Source organism: Vespa crabro, chromosome 2, assembly GCF_910589235.1.
Source record: "Vespa crabro chromosome 2, iyVesCrab1.2, whole genome shotgun sequence".
In the NCBI taxonomy this organism is placed as follows: domain Eukaryota; kingdom Metazoa; phylum Arthropoda; class Insecta; order Hymenoptera; family Vespidae; genus Vespa; species Vespa crabro.
The window spans coordinates 14,792,023-14,810,460 of record NC_060956.1 but is presented as its reverse complement, the minus strand read 5'-3'; the positions used below and the strand labels follow the sequence as shown (position 1 = coordinate 14,810,460).

The following is an 18,438-nucleotide window of genomic DNA, read 5'->3' as shown; positions in this document are numbered from 1 at the left end:
CGTTATTTATGATTCCTGATATATCGATTTCTTTTTCAAATGTATTCGATCGGAAAGCCTCCTGAAATTTCTGTTGATTTATTGATATGATGAACAGTCAAGACAAATTAACTGCTCAAAAGTATGTGTGTGTATATATATATACATATATATATATGTATATATACATATATATACTTGTTTGATTAATTTTTATATCGCACAGTAAAATTAGAGTATCATTCCATTGAAGAAAAGCAAGGATAACAGTCGAACATACGAACTTTCGGTGAATGCTTTCATTTCGTCTTTTCGTTCTCGTGTATCATCAAATCAAATATTACGATGTGGAGGATCATCTGCCTTATAATTACTTTTCTAACGGTCGGTTATGGTTCTCCTAATTCATCTGACAATACGTCTAAAGCTTTTCCATTGGAACACGGTAATGGAGTTAAATTTTTACTATGAACAATTTTTTATACAATCAATTATTTTATTGAAATATTTTATAGAACTTGAAAAAGAACAAAATTTCTTATTCCACCTGTTTACATGCGAGGAAGTGGGTAACTTTCCTCATCCTATCAATTGCAAATTGTTCTATGAGTGTGCTTTATACAAACATGGGCGTTACCGTCGTTTCCTTCATAAATGCAAAATAGGACTTGTCTTCTCAACAGATTTAGGCAAATGTACTTTTCCTAACGAAAGTGGAAGACCAGAATGCGGTGGTAAGACAATCGTAACGACAACATCGCCGCCTACAAGTAAGAGAATACTCCTTTGCTATAGAAAAAAACTGATTACTTTTCTGGGAAAAAGCAATGAATAAAACTAGTATCGATAAAATGAGTATCGGTGTCAATAATAAAAGTCCATCTTGCTTAAAACATTCATGATATTTTTTAGATAATGTTCCATCTAAAATAACTAAAGTATCCTCCTACCGAACTAGTACAACGAGTGCACACAAAACTGAAATAGATGTAAAAACTACTACCTCAAGTGGACTGATCATGCCAACAAAAGTAGAGTGTATTAAAGAAGGTTTCATAGAACATCCTACAGACTGTGCAAAATATTACATGTGTCTTGCGCGAGTCAATAATACATTTGAAGTCTTTGCAATGACATGCAAAGATGGGACAATATGGGATCGAGAAAAGCAAATCTGTAATTATCCTGAGGAAATACGGAACCCCCGTTGTGGTCCATATACTACAGGTAAAGTAAAGAAAATTTCCTATCATAACGTGAAACAATGATACCTAAATTGTTTATACTTGCGATTAATGAGAGGATCTGAAACATTTCAAATCGTCTTGTATCTGTATCGTATATGTAGTAACAATTTCGAATCATTTCGAATTTGATTTAAAGCTTAAAAATTTTCAGGATCTTCAGTTTTTTGTCACTTCGTATTTCTGCGAATCTGTATTGTAACTTCGAAGATTAAAATTCTTGAAAGTCTTGATCGTCAAAAATTTTAAATCTTAAGTATTTTGATAGATTTAGGAATTTTCTATAAAATAGAAAAAATAAATTTGTTTTAGTTACGATAATTTCAAGAAACAATCATTGAAGTTGACTCTTCCATTTTTAAAATATGTATCAAATGTCATTAGTAATAATACAATAAATTACATATCTCAAGCGTTTTCGTATATCTAGGAATTAATTCGAACTAGAAGAGCTTTATACTTGAGTCATCATGATAAAAGATTTAATACTTATAGTTATAATGAGTATACGAATATTTAAATAATTTAGAGCAGGTATCAAAAAAGTAGATTAATGCATAGCACGATCATTTTTAATAAAATTTGTGTTACTTATAAGAAATAAAGATGTAGAAATAAGATTCGATATATCGTATACAGAAATCTTTTCGTATACAGAAAAGATAAGAAATCTATTGTCACTAAGACAATGACAGTGACAAAAACCTCGAAAATTATCCAAAAATATAAGAACTTTAAAATCGCAATCATTTTGAAGTAATGATACAGATTTGAAACAATTCGAAGCATTTCAGATAACATTACACGAGTTTATTGCTGCCCATACAATAAAAATGACGGAATATTTTAGACACACCAAGACTTCAAACACACATGAACAATGTTAAACATTGAATTACGTACGAAGTACGCACATTACTCATTATAAACACAAATTTAAAGCAACTATAAATATATAACATCAGATAATTATTTGCTAAACATATACTCAAGATAAAATTACAATGCCAACCAAAAGTTCTAAGATAAGATCGATAAACGAATATACAGAAAAAATAAATTGTTTCATTTCTACTACAAACGAAAACAAAAATAGCCTAAACTAAAATATTTATTAAACTAACTCGACAGATTCATTTAAACGGTTAAAACCATACAATTCTTTCCCACCAGATAAACCAATAAACACAAGTACTGAAAATATTATCGAGACAACGGAGCATTCTACACGAAATCTAATAACTGAAATTCTCACCTCTACGTCGGATGAACAATCGACCCTGATAACTTCAACGATAAAACCATCCACATTTACATCAGAAACAAATACAGGAACGACTGTTGAGGCGTCTACAAAATTAACACATACAACAAGGTCTGGAATTGCCACTGAAACCCAACAATCCTCGACGACAACCCATGACAAACAGACAGTTGCTCCTTCGTCAGTTGAACCCACTACAGATCTGTTGTTAAGTACAAATACATCACCTAGCACTATCACAGATCAGGTTTCTACACTTACATCAGAAACAGATACAGGAGCGTCGTCATCCGTTGAAGCGTCTACAGAATTGACAGATGAAACCAGCTCTGGAACTGTCAAAGAGACACAACAATCCTCAACGGCTACCAGTGACAAAGAAACAGTTACGCCTCCGTCGGTTAAACCTAACACTGATCTGCTGGTGAGTACAATAACATCACCTAGCACTGTCACAGACGAGGCTTCTACACTTACATCAGAAACAGAATCAGTAGCGTCGTCATCCGTTGAGGAATCTACAGAATTAACTGGTGAAACAAGCTCTAGAACTGACACTGAAACTCAACAATCCTCGACATCTAACACTGAGAAAGAAACAGTTACTCCTTCGTCCATGGAAACTACCACTGATCTTTTGTTAAGTACAAATACGTCACCTAGCACGGTTACAGAAGAGGCTTCTACACTTACATCAAAAACAGAAACAGGCGCCTCGTCATCCGTTGAGGCGTCTACACAATTGACAGATGGAACAAGCCCTGGAACTGTCACAGAGACACAACAATCCCCAACGACTACAACTGACAAAGAAACAGTTACGCCTTCGTCGGTTAAACCTAACACTGATCTGCTGTTAAGTACAATTACATCACCTAGCATGGTTACAGATGAAGCTTCTACATTTACATCAGAAACAGAAACAGTAGCGTCGTCATCCGTTGAAGCGTCTACAGAATCGATAGAAGGAACAAGCCCTGGAACTGTCACAGAGACACAACAGTCCTCGACGACCGCAACTGACAAAGAGACAGATGCTCCTTCTTCGGTTAAACCAACCACCGATCTATTGATAAGTACAAATACGTCTCCTAGCACTGTTACAGTTGAGGCTTCTACACTTACATCAAAAACAGAAACTGGACTGTCGTCATCTGTTGAGGTATCTACAGAATTAACTGATGAAACAAGCTCTAGAACTGTCACTGAAACTCAACAATCCTCGACATCTAACACTGAGAAAGAAACAGTAACTCCTTCGTCTATGGAAACTACCACTGATCTGTTATTAAGTACAAATACGTCACCTAGCACAGTTACAGATGAGACTTCTACACTTACAACAGAAACAGAAACAGGAGCGTCGTCATCCGTTGAGGTATCTACAGAATTAACAGGAGAAACAAGCTCTGGAACTGTCACTGAAACTCAACAATCCTCGACATCTAACACTGAGAAAGAAACAGTTACGCCTTCGTCGGTTAAACCTAACACTGATCTGCTGTTAAGTACAATTACATCACCTAGCACTGTCACAGACGAGGTTTCTACACTTACATCAGAAACAGAAACAGGAGCGTCGTCATCCGTTGAGGCGTCTACAGAAATAATAGGTGAAACAAGCTCTAGTACGGTCACAAATAATCAACCGTCCTCGACGACCGCAACTGACAAAGAGACAGATGCTCCTTCTTCGGTTAAATCAACCACCGATCTATTGATAAGTACAAATACGTCTCCTAGCACTGTTACAGTTGAGGCTTCTACACTTACATCAAAAACAGAAACAGGAGCGTCGTCATCTGTTGAGGTATCAACAGAAATAATAGGTGAAACAAGCTCTAGTACGGTCACAAATAATCAACAGTCCTCGACGACCGCAACTGACAAAGAGACAGATGCTCCTTCTTCGGTTAAACCAACCACCGATCTATTGATAAGTACAAATACGTCTCCTAGCACTGTTACAGTTGAGGCTTCTACACTTACATCAAAAACAGAAACAGGACTGTCGTCATCTGTTGAGGTATCTACAGAATTAACAGGAGAAACAAGCTCTGGAACTGTCACTGAAACTCAACAATCCTCGACATCTAACACTGAGAAAGAAACAGTAACTCCTTCGTCTATGGAAACTACCACTGATCTGTTATTAAGTACAAATACGTCACCTAGCACGGTTACAGATGAGACTTCTACACTTACATCAGAAACAGAAACAGGAGCGTCGTCATCCGTTAAGGTATCTACAGAATTAACAGGAGAAACAAGCTCTGGAACTGTCACTGAAACTCAACAATCCTCGACATCTAACACTGAGAAAGAAACAGTTACGCCTTCGTCGGTTAAACCTAACACTGATCTGCTGTTAAGTACAATTACATCACCTAGCACTGTCACAGACGAGGTTTCTACACTTACATCAGAAACAGAAACAGGAGCGTCGTCATCCGTTGAGGCGTCTACAGAAATAATAGGTGAAACAAGATCTAGTACGGTCACAAATAATCAACCGTCCTCGACGACCGCAACTGACAAAGAGACAGATGCTCCTTCTTCGGTTAAATCAACCACCGATCTATTGATAAGTACAAATACGTCTCCTAGCACTGTTACAGTTGAGGCTTCTACACTTACATCAAAAACAGAAACAGGACTGTCGTCATCTGTTGAGGTATCTACAGAATTAACTGATGAAACAAGCTCTAGAACTGTCACTGAAACTCAACAATCCTCGACATCTAACACTGAGAAAGAAACAGTAACTCCTTCGTCTATGGAAACTACCACTGATCTGTTATTAAGTACAAATACTTCACCTAGCACAGTTACAGATGAGACTTCTACACTTACATCAGAAACAGAAACAGGAGCGTCGACATCCGTTGAGGTATCTACAGAATTAACAGGAGAAACAAGCTCTGGAACTGTCACTGAAACTCAACAATCCTCGACATCTAACACTGAGAAAGAAACAGTTACGCCTTCGTCTATGGAAACTACCACTGATCTGTTATTAAGTACAAATACGTCACCTAACACAGTTACAGATGAGACTTCTACACTTACATCAGAAACAGAAACAGGAGCGTCGTCATCCGTTGAGGTATCTACAGAATTAACAGGAGAAACAAGCTCTGGAACTGTCACTGAAACTCAACAATCCTCGACATCTAACACTGAGAAAGAAACAGTTACGCCTTCGTCGGTTAAACCAACCACTGATCTGTTATTAAGTACAAATACTTCACCTAGCACAGTTACAGATGAGACTTCTACACTTACATCAGAAACAGAAACAGGAGCGTCGACATCCGTTGAGGTATCTACAGAATTAACAGGAGAAACAAGCTCTGGAACTGTCACTGAAACTCAACAATCCTCGACATCTAACACTGAGAAAGAAACAGTTACGCCTTCGTCTATGGAAACTACCACTGATCCGTTATTAAGTACAAATACGTCACCTAACACAGTTACAGATGAGACTTCTACACTTACATCAGAAACAGAAACAGGAGCGTCGTCATCCGTTGAGGTATCTACAGAATTAACAGGAGAAACAAGCTCTGGAACTGTCACTGAAACTCAACAATCCTCGACATCTAACACTGAGAAAGAAACAGTTACGCCTTCGTCGGTTAAACCAACCACTGATCTATTGATAAGTACAAATACGTCACCTAGCACTGTTACAGTTGAGGCTTCTACATTTACATCAAAAACAGAAACAGTAGCGTCGTCATCTGTTGAGGTATCTACAGAATTAACAGGGGAAGCAAGCTCTGGAACTGTCACTGAAACTCAACAATCCTCGACATCTAAAACTGAGAAAGAAACAGTTACTCCTTCGTCCATGGAAACCACCACTGATCTGTTGTTAAGTACAAATACGTCACCTAGCACGGTTACAGATGAAGCTTCTACACTTACATCAGAAACAGAAACAGTAGCGTCGTCATCCGTTGAGGTATCTACAGAATTAACAGGTGAAGCAAGCTCTGGAACTGTCACTGAAACTCAACAATCCTCGACATCTAACACTGAGAAAGAAACAGTTACTCCTTCGTCCATGGAAACCACCACTGATCTGTTGTTAAGTACAAATACGTCACCTAGCACGGTTACACAAGAGGATTCTATACGTACATCAGAAAGAGAAACAGGAGGGTCGTCTTCCGTTGAGGCGTCCACACAATTGACAGATGAAACAAGCCCTGGAACTGTCACAGAGACACAACAATCCTCTACGACTACAACTGACAAAGAAACAGTTACGCCTTCGTCGGTTAAACCTAACACTGATCTGCTGTTAAGTACAATTACATCACCTAGCATGGTTACAGATGAAGCTTCTACATTTACATCAGAAACAGAAACAGTAGCGTCGTCATCCGTTGAAGCGTCTACAGAATCGATAGAAGGAACAAGCCCTGGAACTGTCACAGAGACACAACAGTCCTCGACGACCGCAACTGACAAAGAGACAGATGCTCCTTCTTCGGTTAAACCAACCACCGATCTATTGATAAGTACAAATACGTCTCCTAGCACTGTTACAGTTGAGGCTTCTACACTTACATCAAAAACAGAAACTGGACTGTCGTCATCTGTTGAGGTATCTACAGAATTAACTGATGAAACAAGCTCTAGAACTGTCACTGAAACTCAACAATCCTCGACATCTAACACTGAGAAAGAAACAGTAACTCCTTCGTCTATGGAAACTACCACTGATCTGTTATTAAGTACAAATACGTCACCTAGCACAGTTACAGATGAGACTTCTACACTTACATCAGAAACAGAAACAGGAGCGTCGTCATCCGTTGAGGTATCTACAGAATTAACAGGAGAAACAAGCTCTGGAACTGTCACTGAAACTCAACAATCCTCGACATCTAACACTGAGAAAGAAACAGTTACGCCTTCGTCGGTTAAACCTAACACTGATCTGCTGTTAAGTACAATTACATCACCTAGCACTGTCACAGACGAGGTTTCTACACTTACATCAGAAACAGAAACAGGAGCGTCGTCATCCGTTGAGGCGTCTACAGAAATAATAGGTGAAACAAGCTCTAGTACGGTCACAAATAATCAACCGTCCTCGACGACCGCAACTGACAAAGAGACAGATGCTCCTTCTTCGGTTAAATCAACCACCGATCTATTGATAAGTACAAATACGTCTCCTAGCACTGTTACAGTTGAGGCTTCTACACTTACATCAAAAACAGAAACAGGACTGTCGTCATCTGTTGAGGTATCAACAGAAATAATAGGTGAAACAAGCTCTAGTACGGTCACAAATAATCAACAATCCTCGACGTCTAACACTGAGAAAGAAACAGTAACTCCTTCGTCTATGGAAACTACCACTGATATGTTATTAAGTACAAATACGTCACCTAACACAGTTACAGATGAGACTTCTACACTTACATCAGAAACAGAAACAGGAGCGTCGTCATCCGTTGAGGTATCTACAGAATTAACAGGAGAAACAAGCTCTGGAACTGTCACTGAAACTCAACAATCCTCGACATCTAACACTGAGAAAGAAACAGTTACGCCTTCGTCGGTTAAACCAACCACTGATCTATTGATAAGTACAAATACGTCACCTAGCACTGTTACAGTTGAGGCTTCTACATTTACATCAAAAACAGAAACAGTAGCGTCGTCATCTGTTGAGGTATCTACAGAATTAACAGGGGAAGCAAGCTCTGGAACTGTCACTGAAACTCAACAATCCTCGACATCTAAAACTGAGAAAGAAACAGTTACTCCTTCGTCCATGGAAACCACCACTGATCTGTTGTTAAGTACCAATACGTCACCCAGCACGGTTACACAAGAGGATTCTACACGTACATCAGAAAGAGAAACAGGAGCGTCGTCATCCGTTGAGGCGTCTACACAATTGACAGATGAAACAGGCTCTAATACGGTCACAAATAATCAACAGTCCTCGACGACCGCAACTGACAAAGAGACAGATGCTCCTTCATCAGTTAAACCAACCACCGATCTATTGATAAGTACAAATACGTCTCCTAGCACTGTTACAGTTGAGGCTTCTACACTTACATCAAAAACAGAAACAGGACTGTCGTCATCTGTTGAGGTATCTACAGAATTAACTGATGAAACAAGCTCTAGAACTGTCACTGAAACTCAACAATCCTCGACGTCTAACACTGAGAAAGAAACAGTAACTCCTTCGTCTATGGAAACTACCACTGATATGTTATTAAGTACAAATACGTCACCTAACACAGTTACAGATGAGACTTCTACACTTACATCAGAAACAGAAACAGGAGCGTCGTCATCCGTTGAGGTATCTACAGAATTAACAGGAGAAACAAGCTCTGGAACTGTCACTGAAACTCAACAATCCTCGACATCTAAAACTGAGAAAGAAACAGTTACTCCTTCGTCCATGGAAACCACCACTGATCTGTTGTTAAGTACAAATACGTCACCTAGCACGGTTACAGATGAAGCTTCTACACTTACATCAGAAACAGAAACAGTAGCGTCGTCATCCGTTGAGGCATCTACAGAATTAACAGGTGAAACAAGCTCTGGAACTGTCACTGAAACTCAACAATCCTCGACATCTGACACTGAGAAAGAAACAGATACGCCTTCGTCGGTTAAACCTAACACTGATCTGCTGTTAAGTACAATTACATCACCTAGCACTGTCACACACGAGGTTTCTACACTTACATCAGAAACAGAAACAGGAGCGTCGTCATCCGTTGAGGCGTCTACAGAATTAACAGGTGAAACAAGCTCTAGTACGGTCACAAATAATCAACAGTCCTCGACGACCGCAGCTGACAAAGAGACAGATGCTCATTCCTCGGTTAAACCAACCACCGATCTATTGATAAGTACAAATACGTCACCTAGCATGGTTACAGATGAGGCTTCTACACTTACATCAGAAACAGAAACAGTAGCGTCGTCATCCGTTGAGGTATCTACAGAATTAACAGGTGAAACAAGCTCTGGAACTGTCACTGAAACTCAACAATCCTCGACCTCTGACACTGAGAAAGAAACAGTTACGCCTTCGTCGGTTAAACCTAACCCTGATCTGCTGTTAAGTACAATTACATCACCTAGCACTGTCACAGACGAGGTTTCTACACTTACATCAGAAACAGAAACAGGAGCGTCGTCATCCGTTGAGGCGTCTACAGAAATAATAGGTGAAACAAGCTCTAGTACGGTCACAAATAATCAACAGTCCTCGACGACCGCAACTGACAAAGAGACAGATGCTCCTTCTTCGGTTAAACCAACCACCGATCTATTGATAAGTACAAATACGTCTCCTAGCACTGTTACAGTTGAGGCTTCTACACTTACATCAAAAACAGAAACAGGACTGTCGTCATCTGTTGAGGTATCTACAGAATTAACTGATGAAACAAGCTCTAGAACTGTCACTGAAACTCAACAATCCTCGACGTCTAACACTGAGAAAGAAACAGTAACTCCTTCGTCTATGGAAACTACCACTGATATGTTATTAAGTACAAATACGTCACCTAACACAGTAACAGATGAGACTTCTACACTTACATCAGAAACAGAAACAGGAGCGTCGTCATCCGTTGAGGTATCTACAGAATTAACAGGAGAAACAAGCTCTGGAACTGTCACTGAAACTCAACAATCCTCGACATCTAACACTGAGAAAGAAACAGTTACGCCTTCGTCGGTTAAACCAACCACTGATCTATTGATAAGTACAAATACGTCACCTAGCACTGTTACAGTTGAGGCTTCTACATTTACATCAAAAACAGAAACAGTAGCGTCGTCATCTGTTGAGGTATCTACAGAATTAACAGGGGAAGCAAGCTCTGGAACTGTCACTGAAACTCAACAATCCTCGACATCTAAAACTGAGAAAGAAACAGTTACTCCTTCGTCCATGGAAACCACCACTGATCTGTTGTTAAGTACCAATACGTCACCCAGCACGGTTACACAAGAGGATTCTACACGTACATCAGAAAGAGAAACAGGAGCGTCGTCATCCGTTGAGGCGTCTACACAATTGACAGATGAAACAGGCTCTAATACGGTCACAAATAATCAACAGTCCTCGACGACCGCAACTGACAAAGAGACAGATGCTCCTTCATCAGTTAAACCAACCACCGATCTATTGATAAGTACAAATACGTCACCTAGCACGGTTACAGATGAGGCTTCTACACTTACATCAGAAACAGAAACAGTAGCGTCGTCATCCGTTGAGGTATCTACAGAATTAACAGGTGAAACAAGCTCTGGAACTGTCACTGAAACTCAACAATCCTCGACATCTGACACTGAGAAAGAAACAGTTACGCCTTCGTCGGTTAAACCTAACACTGATCTGCTGTTAAGTACAATTACATCACCTAGCACTGTCACACACGAGGTTTCTACACTTACATCAGAAACAGAAACAGGAGCGTCGTCATCCGTTGAGGCGTCTACAGAATTAACAGGTGAAACAAGCTCTAGTACGGTCACAAATAATCAACAGTCCTCGACGACCGCAACTGACAAAGAGACAGATGCTCCGTCTTCGGTTAAACCAACCACCGATCTATTGATAAGTACAAATACGTCACCTAGCACTGTTACAGTTGGGGCTTCTACACTTACATCAAAAACAGAAACAGAACTGTCGTCATCTGTTGAGGTATCTACAGAATTAACAGGTGAAGCAAGCTCTGGAACTGTCACTGAAACTCAACAATCCTCGACATCTAACACTGAGAAAGAAACAATTACTCCTTCGTCCATGGTAACCACCACTGATCTGTTGTTAAGTACAAATACGTCACCTAGCACGGTTACACAAAAGGATTCTATACGTACATCAGAAAGAGAAACAGGAGGGTCGTCATCCGTTGAGGCGTCTACACAATTGACAGATGAAACAAGCTCTAGTACGGTCATAAATAATCAACAGTCCTCGACGACCGCAACTGACAAAGAGACAGATGCTCCTTCTTCGGTTAAACCAACCACCGATCTGTTGATAAGTACAAATACGTCACCTGGCACTGTCACACAAGAGGCTTCTACACGTACATCAGAAAGAGAAACAGGAGCGTCGTCATCCGTTGAGGCGTCTACACAATTGACAGATGAAACAAGCTCTAGTTCGGTCACTGAAACTCAACAATCCTCGACATCTAACACTGAGAAAGAAACAGTTACTCCTTCGTCCATGGAAACTACCACTGATCTGTTATTAAGTACAAATACGTCACCTAGCACTGTTACAGATGAGGCTTCTACACTTTCATCAGAAACAGAAACAGTAGCGTCGTCATCCGTTGAAGCGTCTACAGAATCGACAGATGGAACAAGCCCTGGAACTGTCACAGAGACACAACAATCCTCAACGACTACAACTGACAAAGAAACAGTTACGCCTTCGTCGGTTAAACCTAACACTGATCTGCTGTTAAGTACAATTACATCACCTAGCACTGTCACAGACGAGGCTTCTACACTTACATCAGAAACAGAAACAGGAGCATCGTCATCCGTTGAGGTATCTACAGAATTAACAGGAGAAACAAGCTCTGGAACTGTCACTGAAACTCAACAATCCTCGACATCTAACACTGAGAAAGAAACAGTTACGCCTTCGTCGGTTAAACCAACCACTGATCTATTGATAAGTACAAATACGTCACCTAGCACTGTTACAGTTGAGGCTTCTACATTTACATCAAAAACAGAAACAGTAGCGTCGTCATCTGTTGAGGTATCTACAGAATTAACAGGGGAAGCAAGCTCTGGAACTGTCACTGAAACTCAACAATCCTCGACATCTAAAACTGAGAAAGAAACAGTTACTCCTTCGTCCATGGAAACCACCACTGATCTGTTGTTAAGTACCAATACGTCACCCAGCACGGTTACACAAGAGGATTCTACACGTACATCAGAAAGAGAAACAGGAGCGTCGTCATCCGTTGAGGCGTCTACACAATTGACAGATGAAACAGGCTCTAATACGGTCACAAATAATCAACAGTCCTCGACGACCGCAACTGACAAAGAGACAGATGCTCCTTCATCAGTTAAACCAACCACCGATCTATTGATAAGTACAAATACGTCACCTAGCACGGTTACAGATGAGGCTTCTACACTTACATCAGAAACAGAAACAGTAGCGTCGTCATCCGTTGAGGTATCTACAGAATTAACAGGTGAAACAAGCTCTGGAACTGTCACTGAAACTCAACAATCCTCGACATCTGACACTGAGAAAGAAACAGTTACGCCTTCGTCGGTTAAACCTAACACTGATCTGCTGTTAAGTACAATTACATCACCTAGCACTGTCACACACGAGGTTTCTACACTTACATCAGAAACAGAAACAGGAGCGTCGTCATCCGTTGAGGCGTCTACAGAATTAACAGGTGAAACAAGCTCTAGTACGGTCACAAATAATCAACAGTCCTCGACGACCGCAACTGACAAAGAGACAGATGCTCCGTCTTCGGTTAAACCAACCACCGATCTATTGATAAGTACAAATACGTCACCTAGCACTGTTACAGTTGGGGCTTCTACACTTACATCAAAAACAGAAACAGAACTGTCGTCATCTGTTGAGGTATCTACAGAATTAACAGGTGAAGCAAGCTCTGGAACTGTCACTGAAACTCAACAATCCTCGACATCTAACACTGAGAAAGAAACAATTACTCCTTCGTCCATGGTAACCACCACTGATCTGTTGTTAAGTACAAATACGTCACCTAGCACGGTTACACAAGAGGATTCTATACGTACATCAGAAAGAGAAACAGGAGGGTCGTCATCCGTTGAGGCGTCTACACAATTGACAGATGAAACAAGCTCTAGTACGGTCATAAATAATCAACAGTCCTCGACGACCGCAACTGACAAAGAGACAGATGCTCCTTCTTCGGTTAAACCAACCACCGATCTGTTGATAAGTACAAATACGTCACCTGGCACTGTCACACAAGAGGCTTCTACACGTACATCAGAAAGAGAAACAGGAGCGTCGTCATCCGTTGAGGCGTCTACACAATTGACAGATGAAACAAGCTCTAGTTCGGTCACTGAAACTCAACAATCCTCGACATCTAACACTGAGAAAGAAACAGTTACTCCTTCGTCCATGGAAACTACCACTGATCTGTTATTAAGTACAAATACGTCACCTAGCACTGTTACAGATGAGGCTTCTACACTTTCATCAGAAACAGAAACAGTAGCGTCGTCATCCGTTGAAGCGTCTACAGAATCGACAGATGGAACAAGCCCTGGAACTGTCACAGAGACACAACAATCCTCAACGACTACAACTGACAAAGAAACAGTTACGCCTTCGTCGGTTAAACCTAACACTGATCTGCTGTTAAGTACAATTACATCACCTAGCACTGTCACAGACGAGGCTTCTACACTTACATCAGAAACAGAAACAGGAGCATCGTCATCCGTTGAGGTATCTACAGAATTAACAGGAGAAACAAGCTCTGGAACTGTCACTGAAACTCAACAATCCTCGACATCTAACACTGAGAAAGAAACAGTTACGCCTTCGTCGGTTAAACCAACCACTGATCTATTGATAAGTACAAATACGTCACCTAGCACTGTTACAGTTGAGGCTTCTACATTTACATCAAAAACAGAAACAGTAGCGTCGTCATCTGTTGAGGTATCTACAGAATTAACAGGGGAAGCAAGCTCTGGAACTGTCACTGAAACTCAACAATCCTCGACATCTAAAACTGAGAAAGAAACAGTTACTCCTTCGTCCATGGAAACCACCACTGATCTGTTGTTAAGTACCAATACGTCACCCAGCACGGTTACACAAGAGGATTCTACACGTACATCAGAAAGAGAAACAGGAGCGTCGTCATCCGTTGAGGCGTCTACACAATTGACAGATGAAACAAGCTCTAATACGGTCACAAATAATCAACAGTCCTCGACGACCGCAACTGACAAAGAGACAGATGCTCCTTCATCAGTTAAACCAACCACCGATCTATTGATAAGTACAAATACGTCACCTAGCACGGTTACAGATGAGGCTTCTACACTTACATCAGAAACAGAAACAGTAGCGTCGTCATCCGTTGAGGTATCTACAGAATTAACAGGTGAAACAAGCTCTGGAACTGTCACTGAAACTCAACAATCCTCGACATCTGACACTGAGAAAGAAACAGTTACGCCTTCGTCGGTTAAACCTAACACTGATCTGCTGTTAAGTACAATTACATCACCTAGCACTGTCACACACGAGGTTTCTACACTTACATCAGAAACAGAAACAGGAGCGTCGTCATCCGTTGAGGCGTCTACAGAATTAACAGGTGAAACAAGCTCTAGTACGGTCACAAATAATCAACAGTCCTCGACGACCGCAACTGACAAAGAGACAGACGCTCCGTCTTCGGTTAAACCAACCACCGATCTATTGATAAGTACAAATACGTCACCTAGCACTGTTACAGTTGGGGCTTCTACACTTACATCAAAAACAGAAACAGAACTGTCGTCATCTGTTGAGGTATCTACAGAATTAACAGGTGAAGCAAGCTCTGGAACTGTCACTGAAACTCAACAATCCTCGACATCTAACACTGAGAAAGAAACAGTTACTCCTTCGTCCATGGTAACCACCACTGATCTGTTGTTAAGTACAAATACGTCACCTAGCACGGTTACACAAGAGGATTCTATACGTACATCAGAAAGAGAAACAGGCGGGTCGTCATCCGTTGAGGCGTCTACACAATTGACAGATGAAACAAGCTCTAGTACGGTCATAAATAATCAACAGTCCTCGACGACCGCAACTGACAAAGAGACAGATGCTCCTTCTTCGGTTAAACCAACCACCGATCTGTTGATAAGTACAAATACGTCACCTAGCACTGTCACACAAGAGGCTTCTACACGTACATCAGAAAGAGAAACAGGAGCGTCGTCATCCGTTGAGGCGTCTACACAATTGACAGATGAAACAAGCTCTAGTTCGGTCACTGAAACTCAACAATCCTCGACATCTAACACTGAGAAAGAAACAGTTACTCCTTCGTCCATGGAAACTACCACTGATCTGTTATTAAGTACAAATACGTCACCTAGCACTGTTACAGATGAGGCTTCTACACTTTCATCAGAAACAGAAACAGTAGCGTCGTCATCCGTTGAAGCGTCTACAGAATCGACAGATGGAACAAGCTCTGGAACTGTCACAGAGACACAACAATCCTCAACGACTACAACTGACAAAGAAACAGTTACGCCTTCGTCGGTTAAACCTAACACTGATCTGCTGTTAAGTACAATTACATCACCTAGCACTGTCACAGACGAGGCTTCTACACTTACATCAGAAACAGAAACAGGAGCATCGTCATCCGTTGAGGTATCTACAGAATTAACAGGTGAAACAAGCTCTGGAACTGTCACTGAAACTCAACAATCCTCGACATCTAACACTGAGAAAGAAACAGTTACTCCTTCGTCCATGGAAACTACCACTGATCTGTTATTAAGTACAAATACGTCACCTAGCACTGTTACAGATGAGGCTTCTACACTTACATCAGAAACAGAAACACTAGCGTCGTCATCCGTTGAAACGTCTACAGAATTAACAGATGAAACTAACTCAAGAACTGTCATTGAAACACAACAATCCTCGACGACTACCACTGACCAAGAAAAAGTTACTCTTTCGTCCATTGATCCTACGACTGATCTGTTGTTAAGTACGACTACATCATCTAGCACTATCATAGATCAGGTTTCTACACTTACATCAGAAACAGAAACAGGAGCGTCGTCAACCGTTGAGGCGTCTACAGAATTAACAGGTGAATCGAGCTCTGGAACTGTCACTGAATCCCATCAATCTTCGACGACTACCACTAACAAAGAGACAGTTACTCCTTCGTCGGTTAAACCTACAACTGGTTTGCTGTTAAGTACTACTTCGTCACCTAGCACTGTCACAGATGAGGCTTCTACTCTTATATCAGAAACAGAAACAGGAGCATCGTCATCCGTTGAATCGTCTACAGAATTAACAGATGAAACAATCACGGATATTCAACAGTCCTCGACGACTACAACTAACAAAGAGACAGTTGCTCCTTCATCGGTTGAAGCATCCACAGATTTATTGACAAAATCTAGTACTCATGAAAATTCTGTGCTCTCTACAAGTACCCAGCACAATGGATCGGTTGGTCCTTCATCGGTTGTACAAACAACATATTTTCCAACAGTATCTAATACCATCCTTGTTACTTTTACTGCGGAACAGTCAACAAATTCTCCTATATCTGTACCTTGGTCTACCTCCATTAGTTCATCGTCAGTACCTTCTATAGGTACGAGTTCTGAGGTTGTTAGTGGAAGAACAGTGCTTTCTACACGTATTCCTCCAACTGAATTTGTCAAGCCCACATCTGCTGAATCTTCGACCGATTTTATTACTGATACATCTACTGAAATTGTATCTTCTTCTATAGTATCTTCTAGTAACTCTGTGAAACTTCCATCTACTTCAGAATCTCCTATGGATAAGACAGAATGCAAAACTTCTGGCTTTTTCCCTAATCCGAATGATTGCTCTAAGTTCTTTAGATGTGTTAAAGTTAACCTTTTCAATATGTTTACTAGATTCGATTTCGTTTGTCCTGACGGAACTGTTTGGGATCAAGCATTGTTAACTTGCAATTATCCTTCAGCTGTATTACATTCCAATTGTAAGAATAGTGTATTACATCCATCAGATATTGACGATGAGCCTGATATGGCAGAAGGCAATAACATGTGTCCTATTGGTAAATTGTCTGGTGATCAAATCGCTCTTGTTTGTCCTACCAGTTTTCGAAGACATCCTAAGTATTGTAATATTTTCTATCAATGCACATCTAAAAGTAATTTGGACGTAAATATTGCCATGTTTGCATGCCCTGATGGTATGATTTACGATCAAGGTAAAGTGCAATGTGTTTTCGCAGATGTGCTTAATTACCGTATATTAGGATGTAAAAATGTTCTTATAAATCCAATGGATAACCTAGTTCCTATCGTGAGTATTTAATTTCTTTTATTTTATTATAATGTTATTAGTTTTGCAAATGCATATTTTTTATTTTCAGTTGACCGTTCCGTCTATACAACTGTGTCCATCCGAAGGCTCGTTCCCGTATCATCCAGGTTGCTCAAATGCATACTTCAAATGTAAACGCAATCGAAAGGGTTCACTACTAGGCTATCTCTATAAATGTCCTCTTGAATACGTGTTCTCTCCTTTTTCAAAAAAATGTGAACCAGCAGAACTTTTTCCACTTTGTTTAAATCCTTATCCGAATATGCAAATGAATGCATCCTCTAATGGTTTGCATTTGACCCATCATAACATCTTTTATAATTAACTTGAATTTTTATAAACTTAGAACAGTTTTACACTTACTATCATCATTGACTATAATTTATGTTTATTGATTGACATAAAGCAATAATTTTTATAAAATTTAAGAAATATTGTTAAAAATTATTAAAAATGAGTGGATGTCCAGTGATATAATAAAACTGAAATTATAGACGTAATAAATATAATAATCTTATATAAATCTACTTCCAACTGCTAAATCAAAGGGATGTCGTTCTCTTTTCAACGTCAACGTTACAATTAGTAGAACGGCTGTTTATATGAAGAATAACAAAAGTCAACAAGCTTTGAATCTGCCTTGAGATTTTATCGCATTAACATCATCACTGTTGTGGAACTTAATAAAAATGTGGTAAATAAATAGTCGTCTATTTATTTTCTATGATTATTTTACAATAATATTATACTCGTTGTCTTCTATTATTTGAATATCATAT

At 40.0% G+C, this 18,438-nt stretch overlaps 1 protein-coding gene across 1 annotated transcript; it reads left to right on the top strand.

The window, feature by feature from the left end:
• Positions 1–45: 45 nt before the first annotated feature.
• Positions 46–18,415, top strand: LOC124422223 (serine-rich adhesin for platelets-like). The gene is made up of 5 exons (XM_046958370.1): positions 46–424; positions 495–749; positions 892–1,206; positions 2,397–17,638; positions 17,709–18,415. The coding sequence occupies exons 1-5, from the start codon at positions 325–327 to the stop codon at positions 17,982–17,984; spliced, it is 16,188 nt and encodes a 5,395-aa protein (XP_046814326.1). The 5' UTR covers positions 46–324; the 3' UTR covers positions 17,985–18,415.
• The last annotated feature ends 23 nt before the right edge of the window (positions 18,416–18,438 follow it).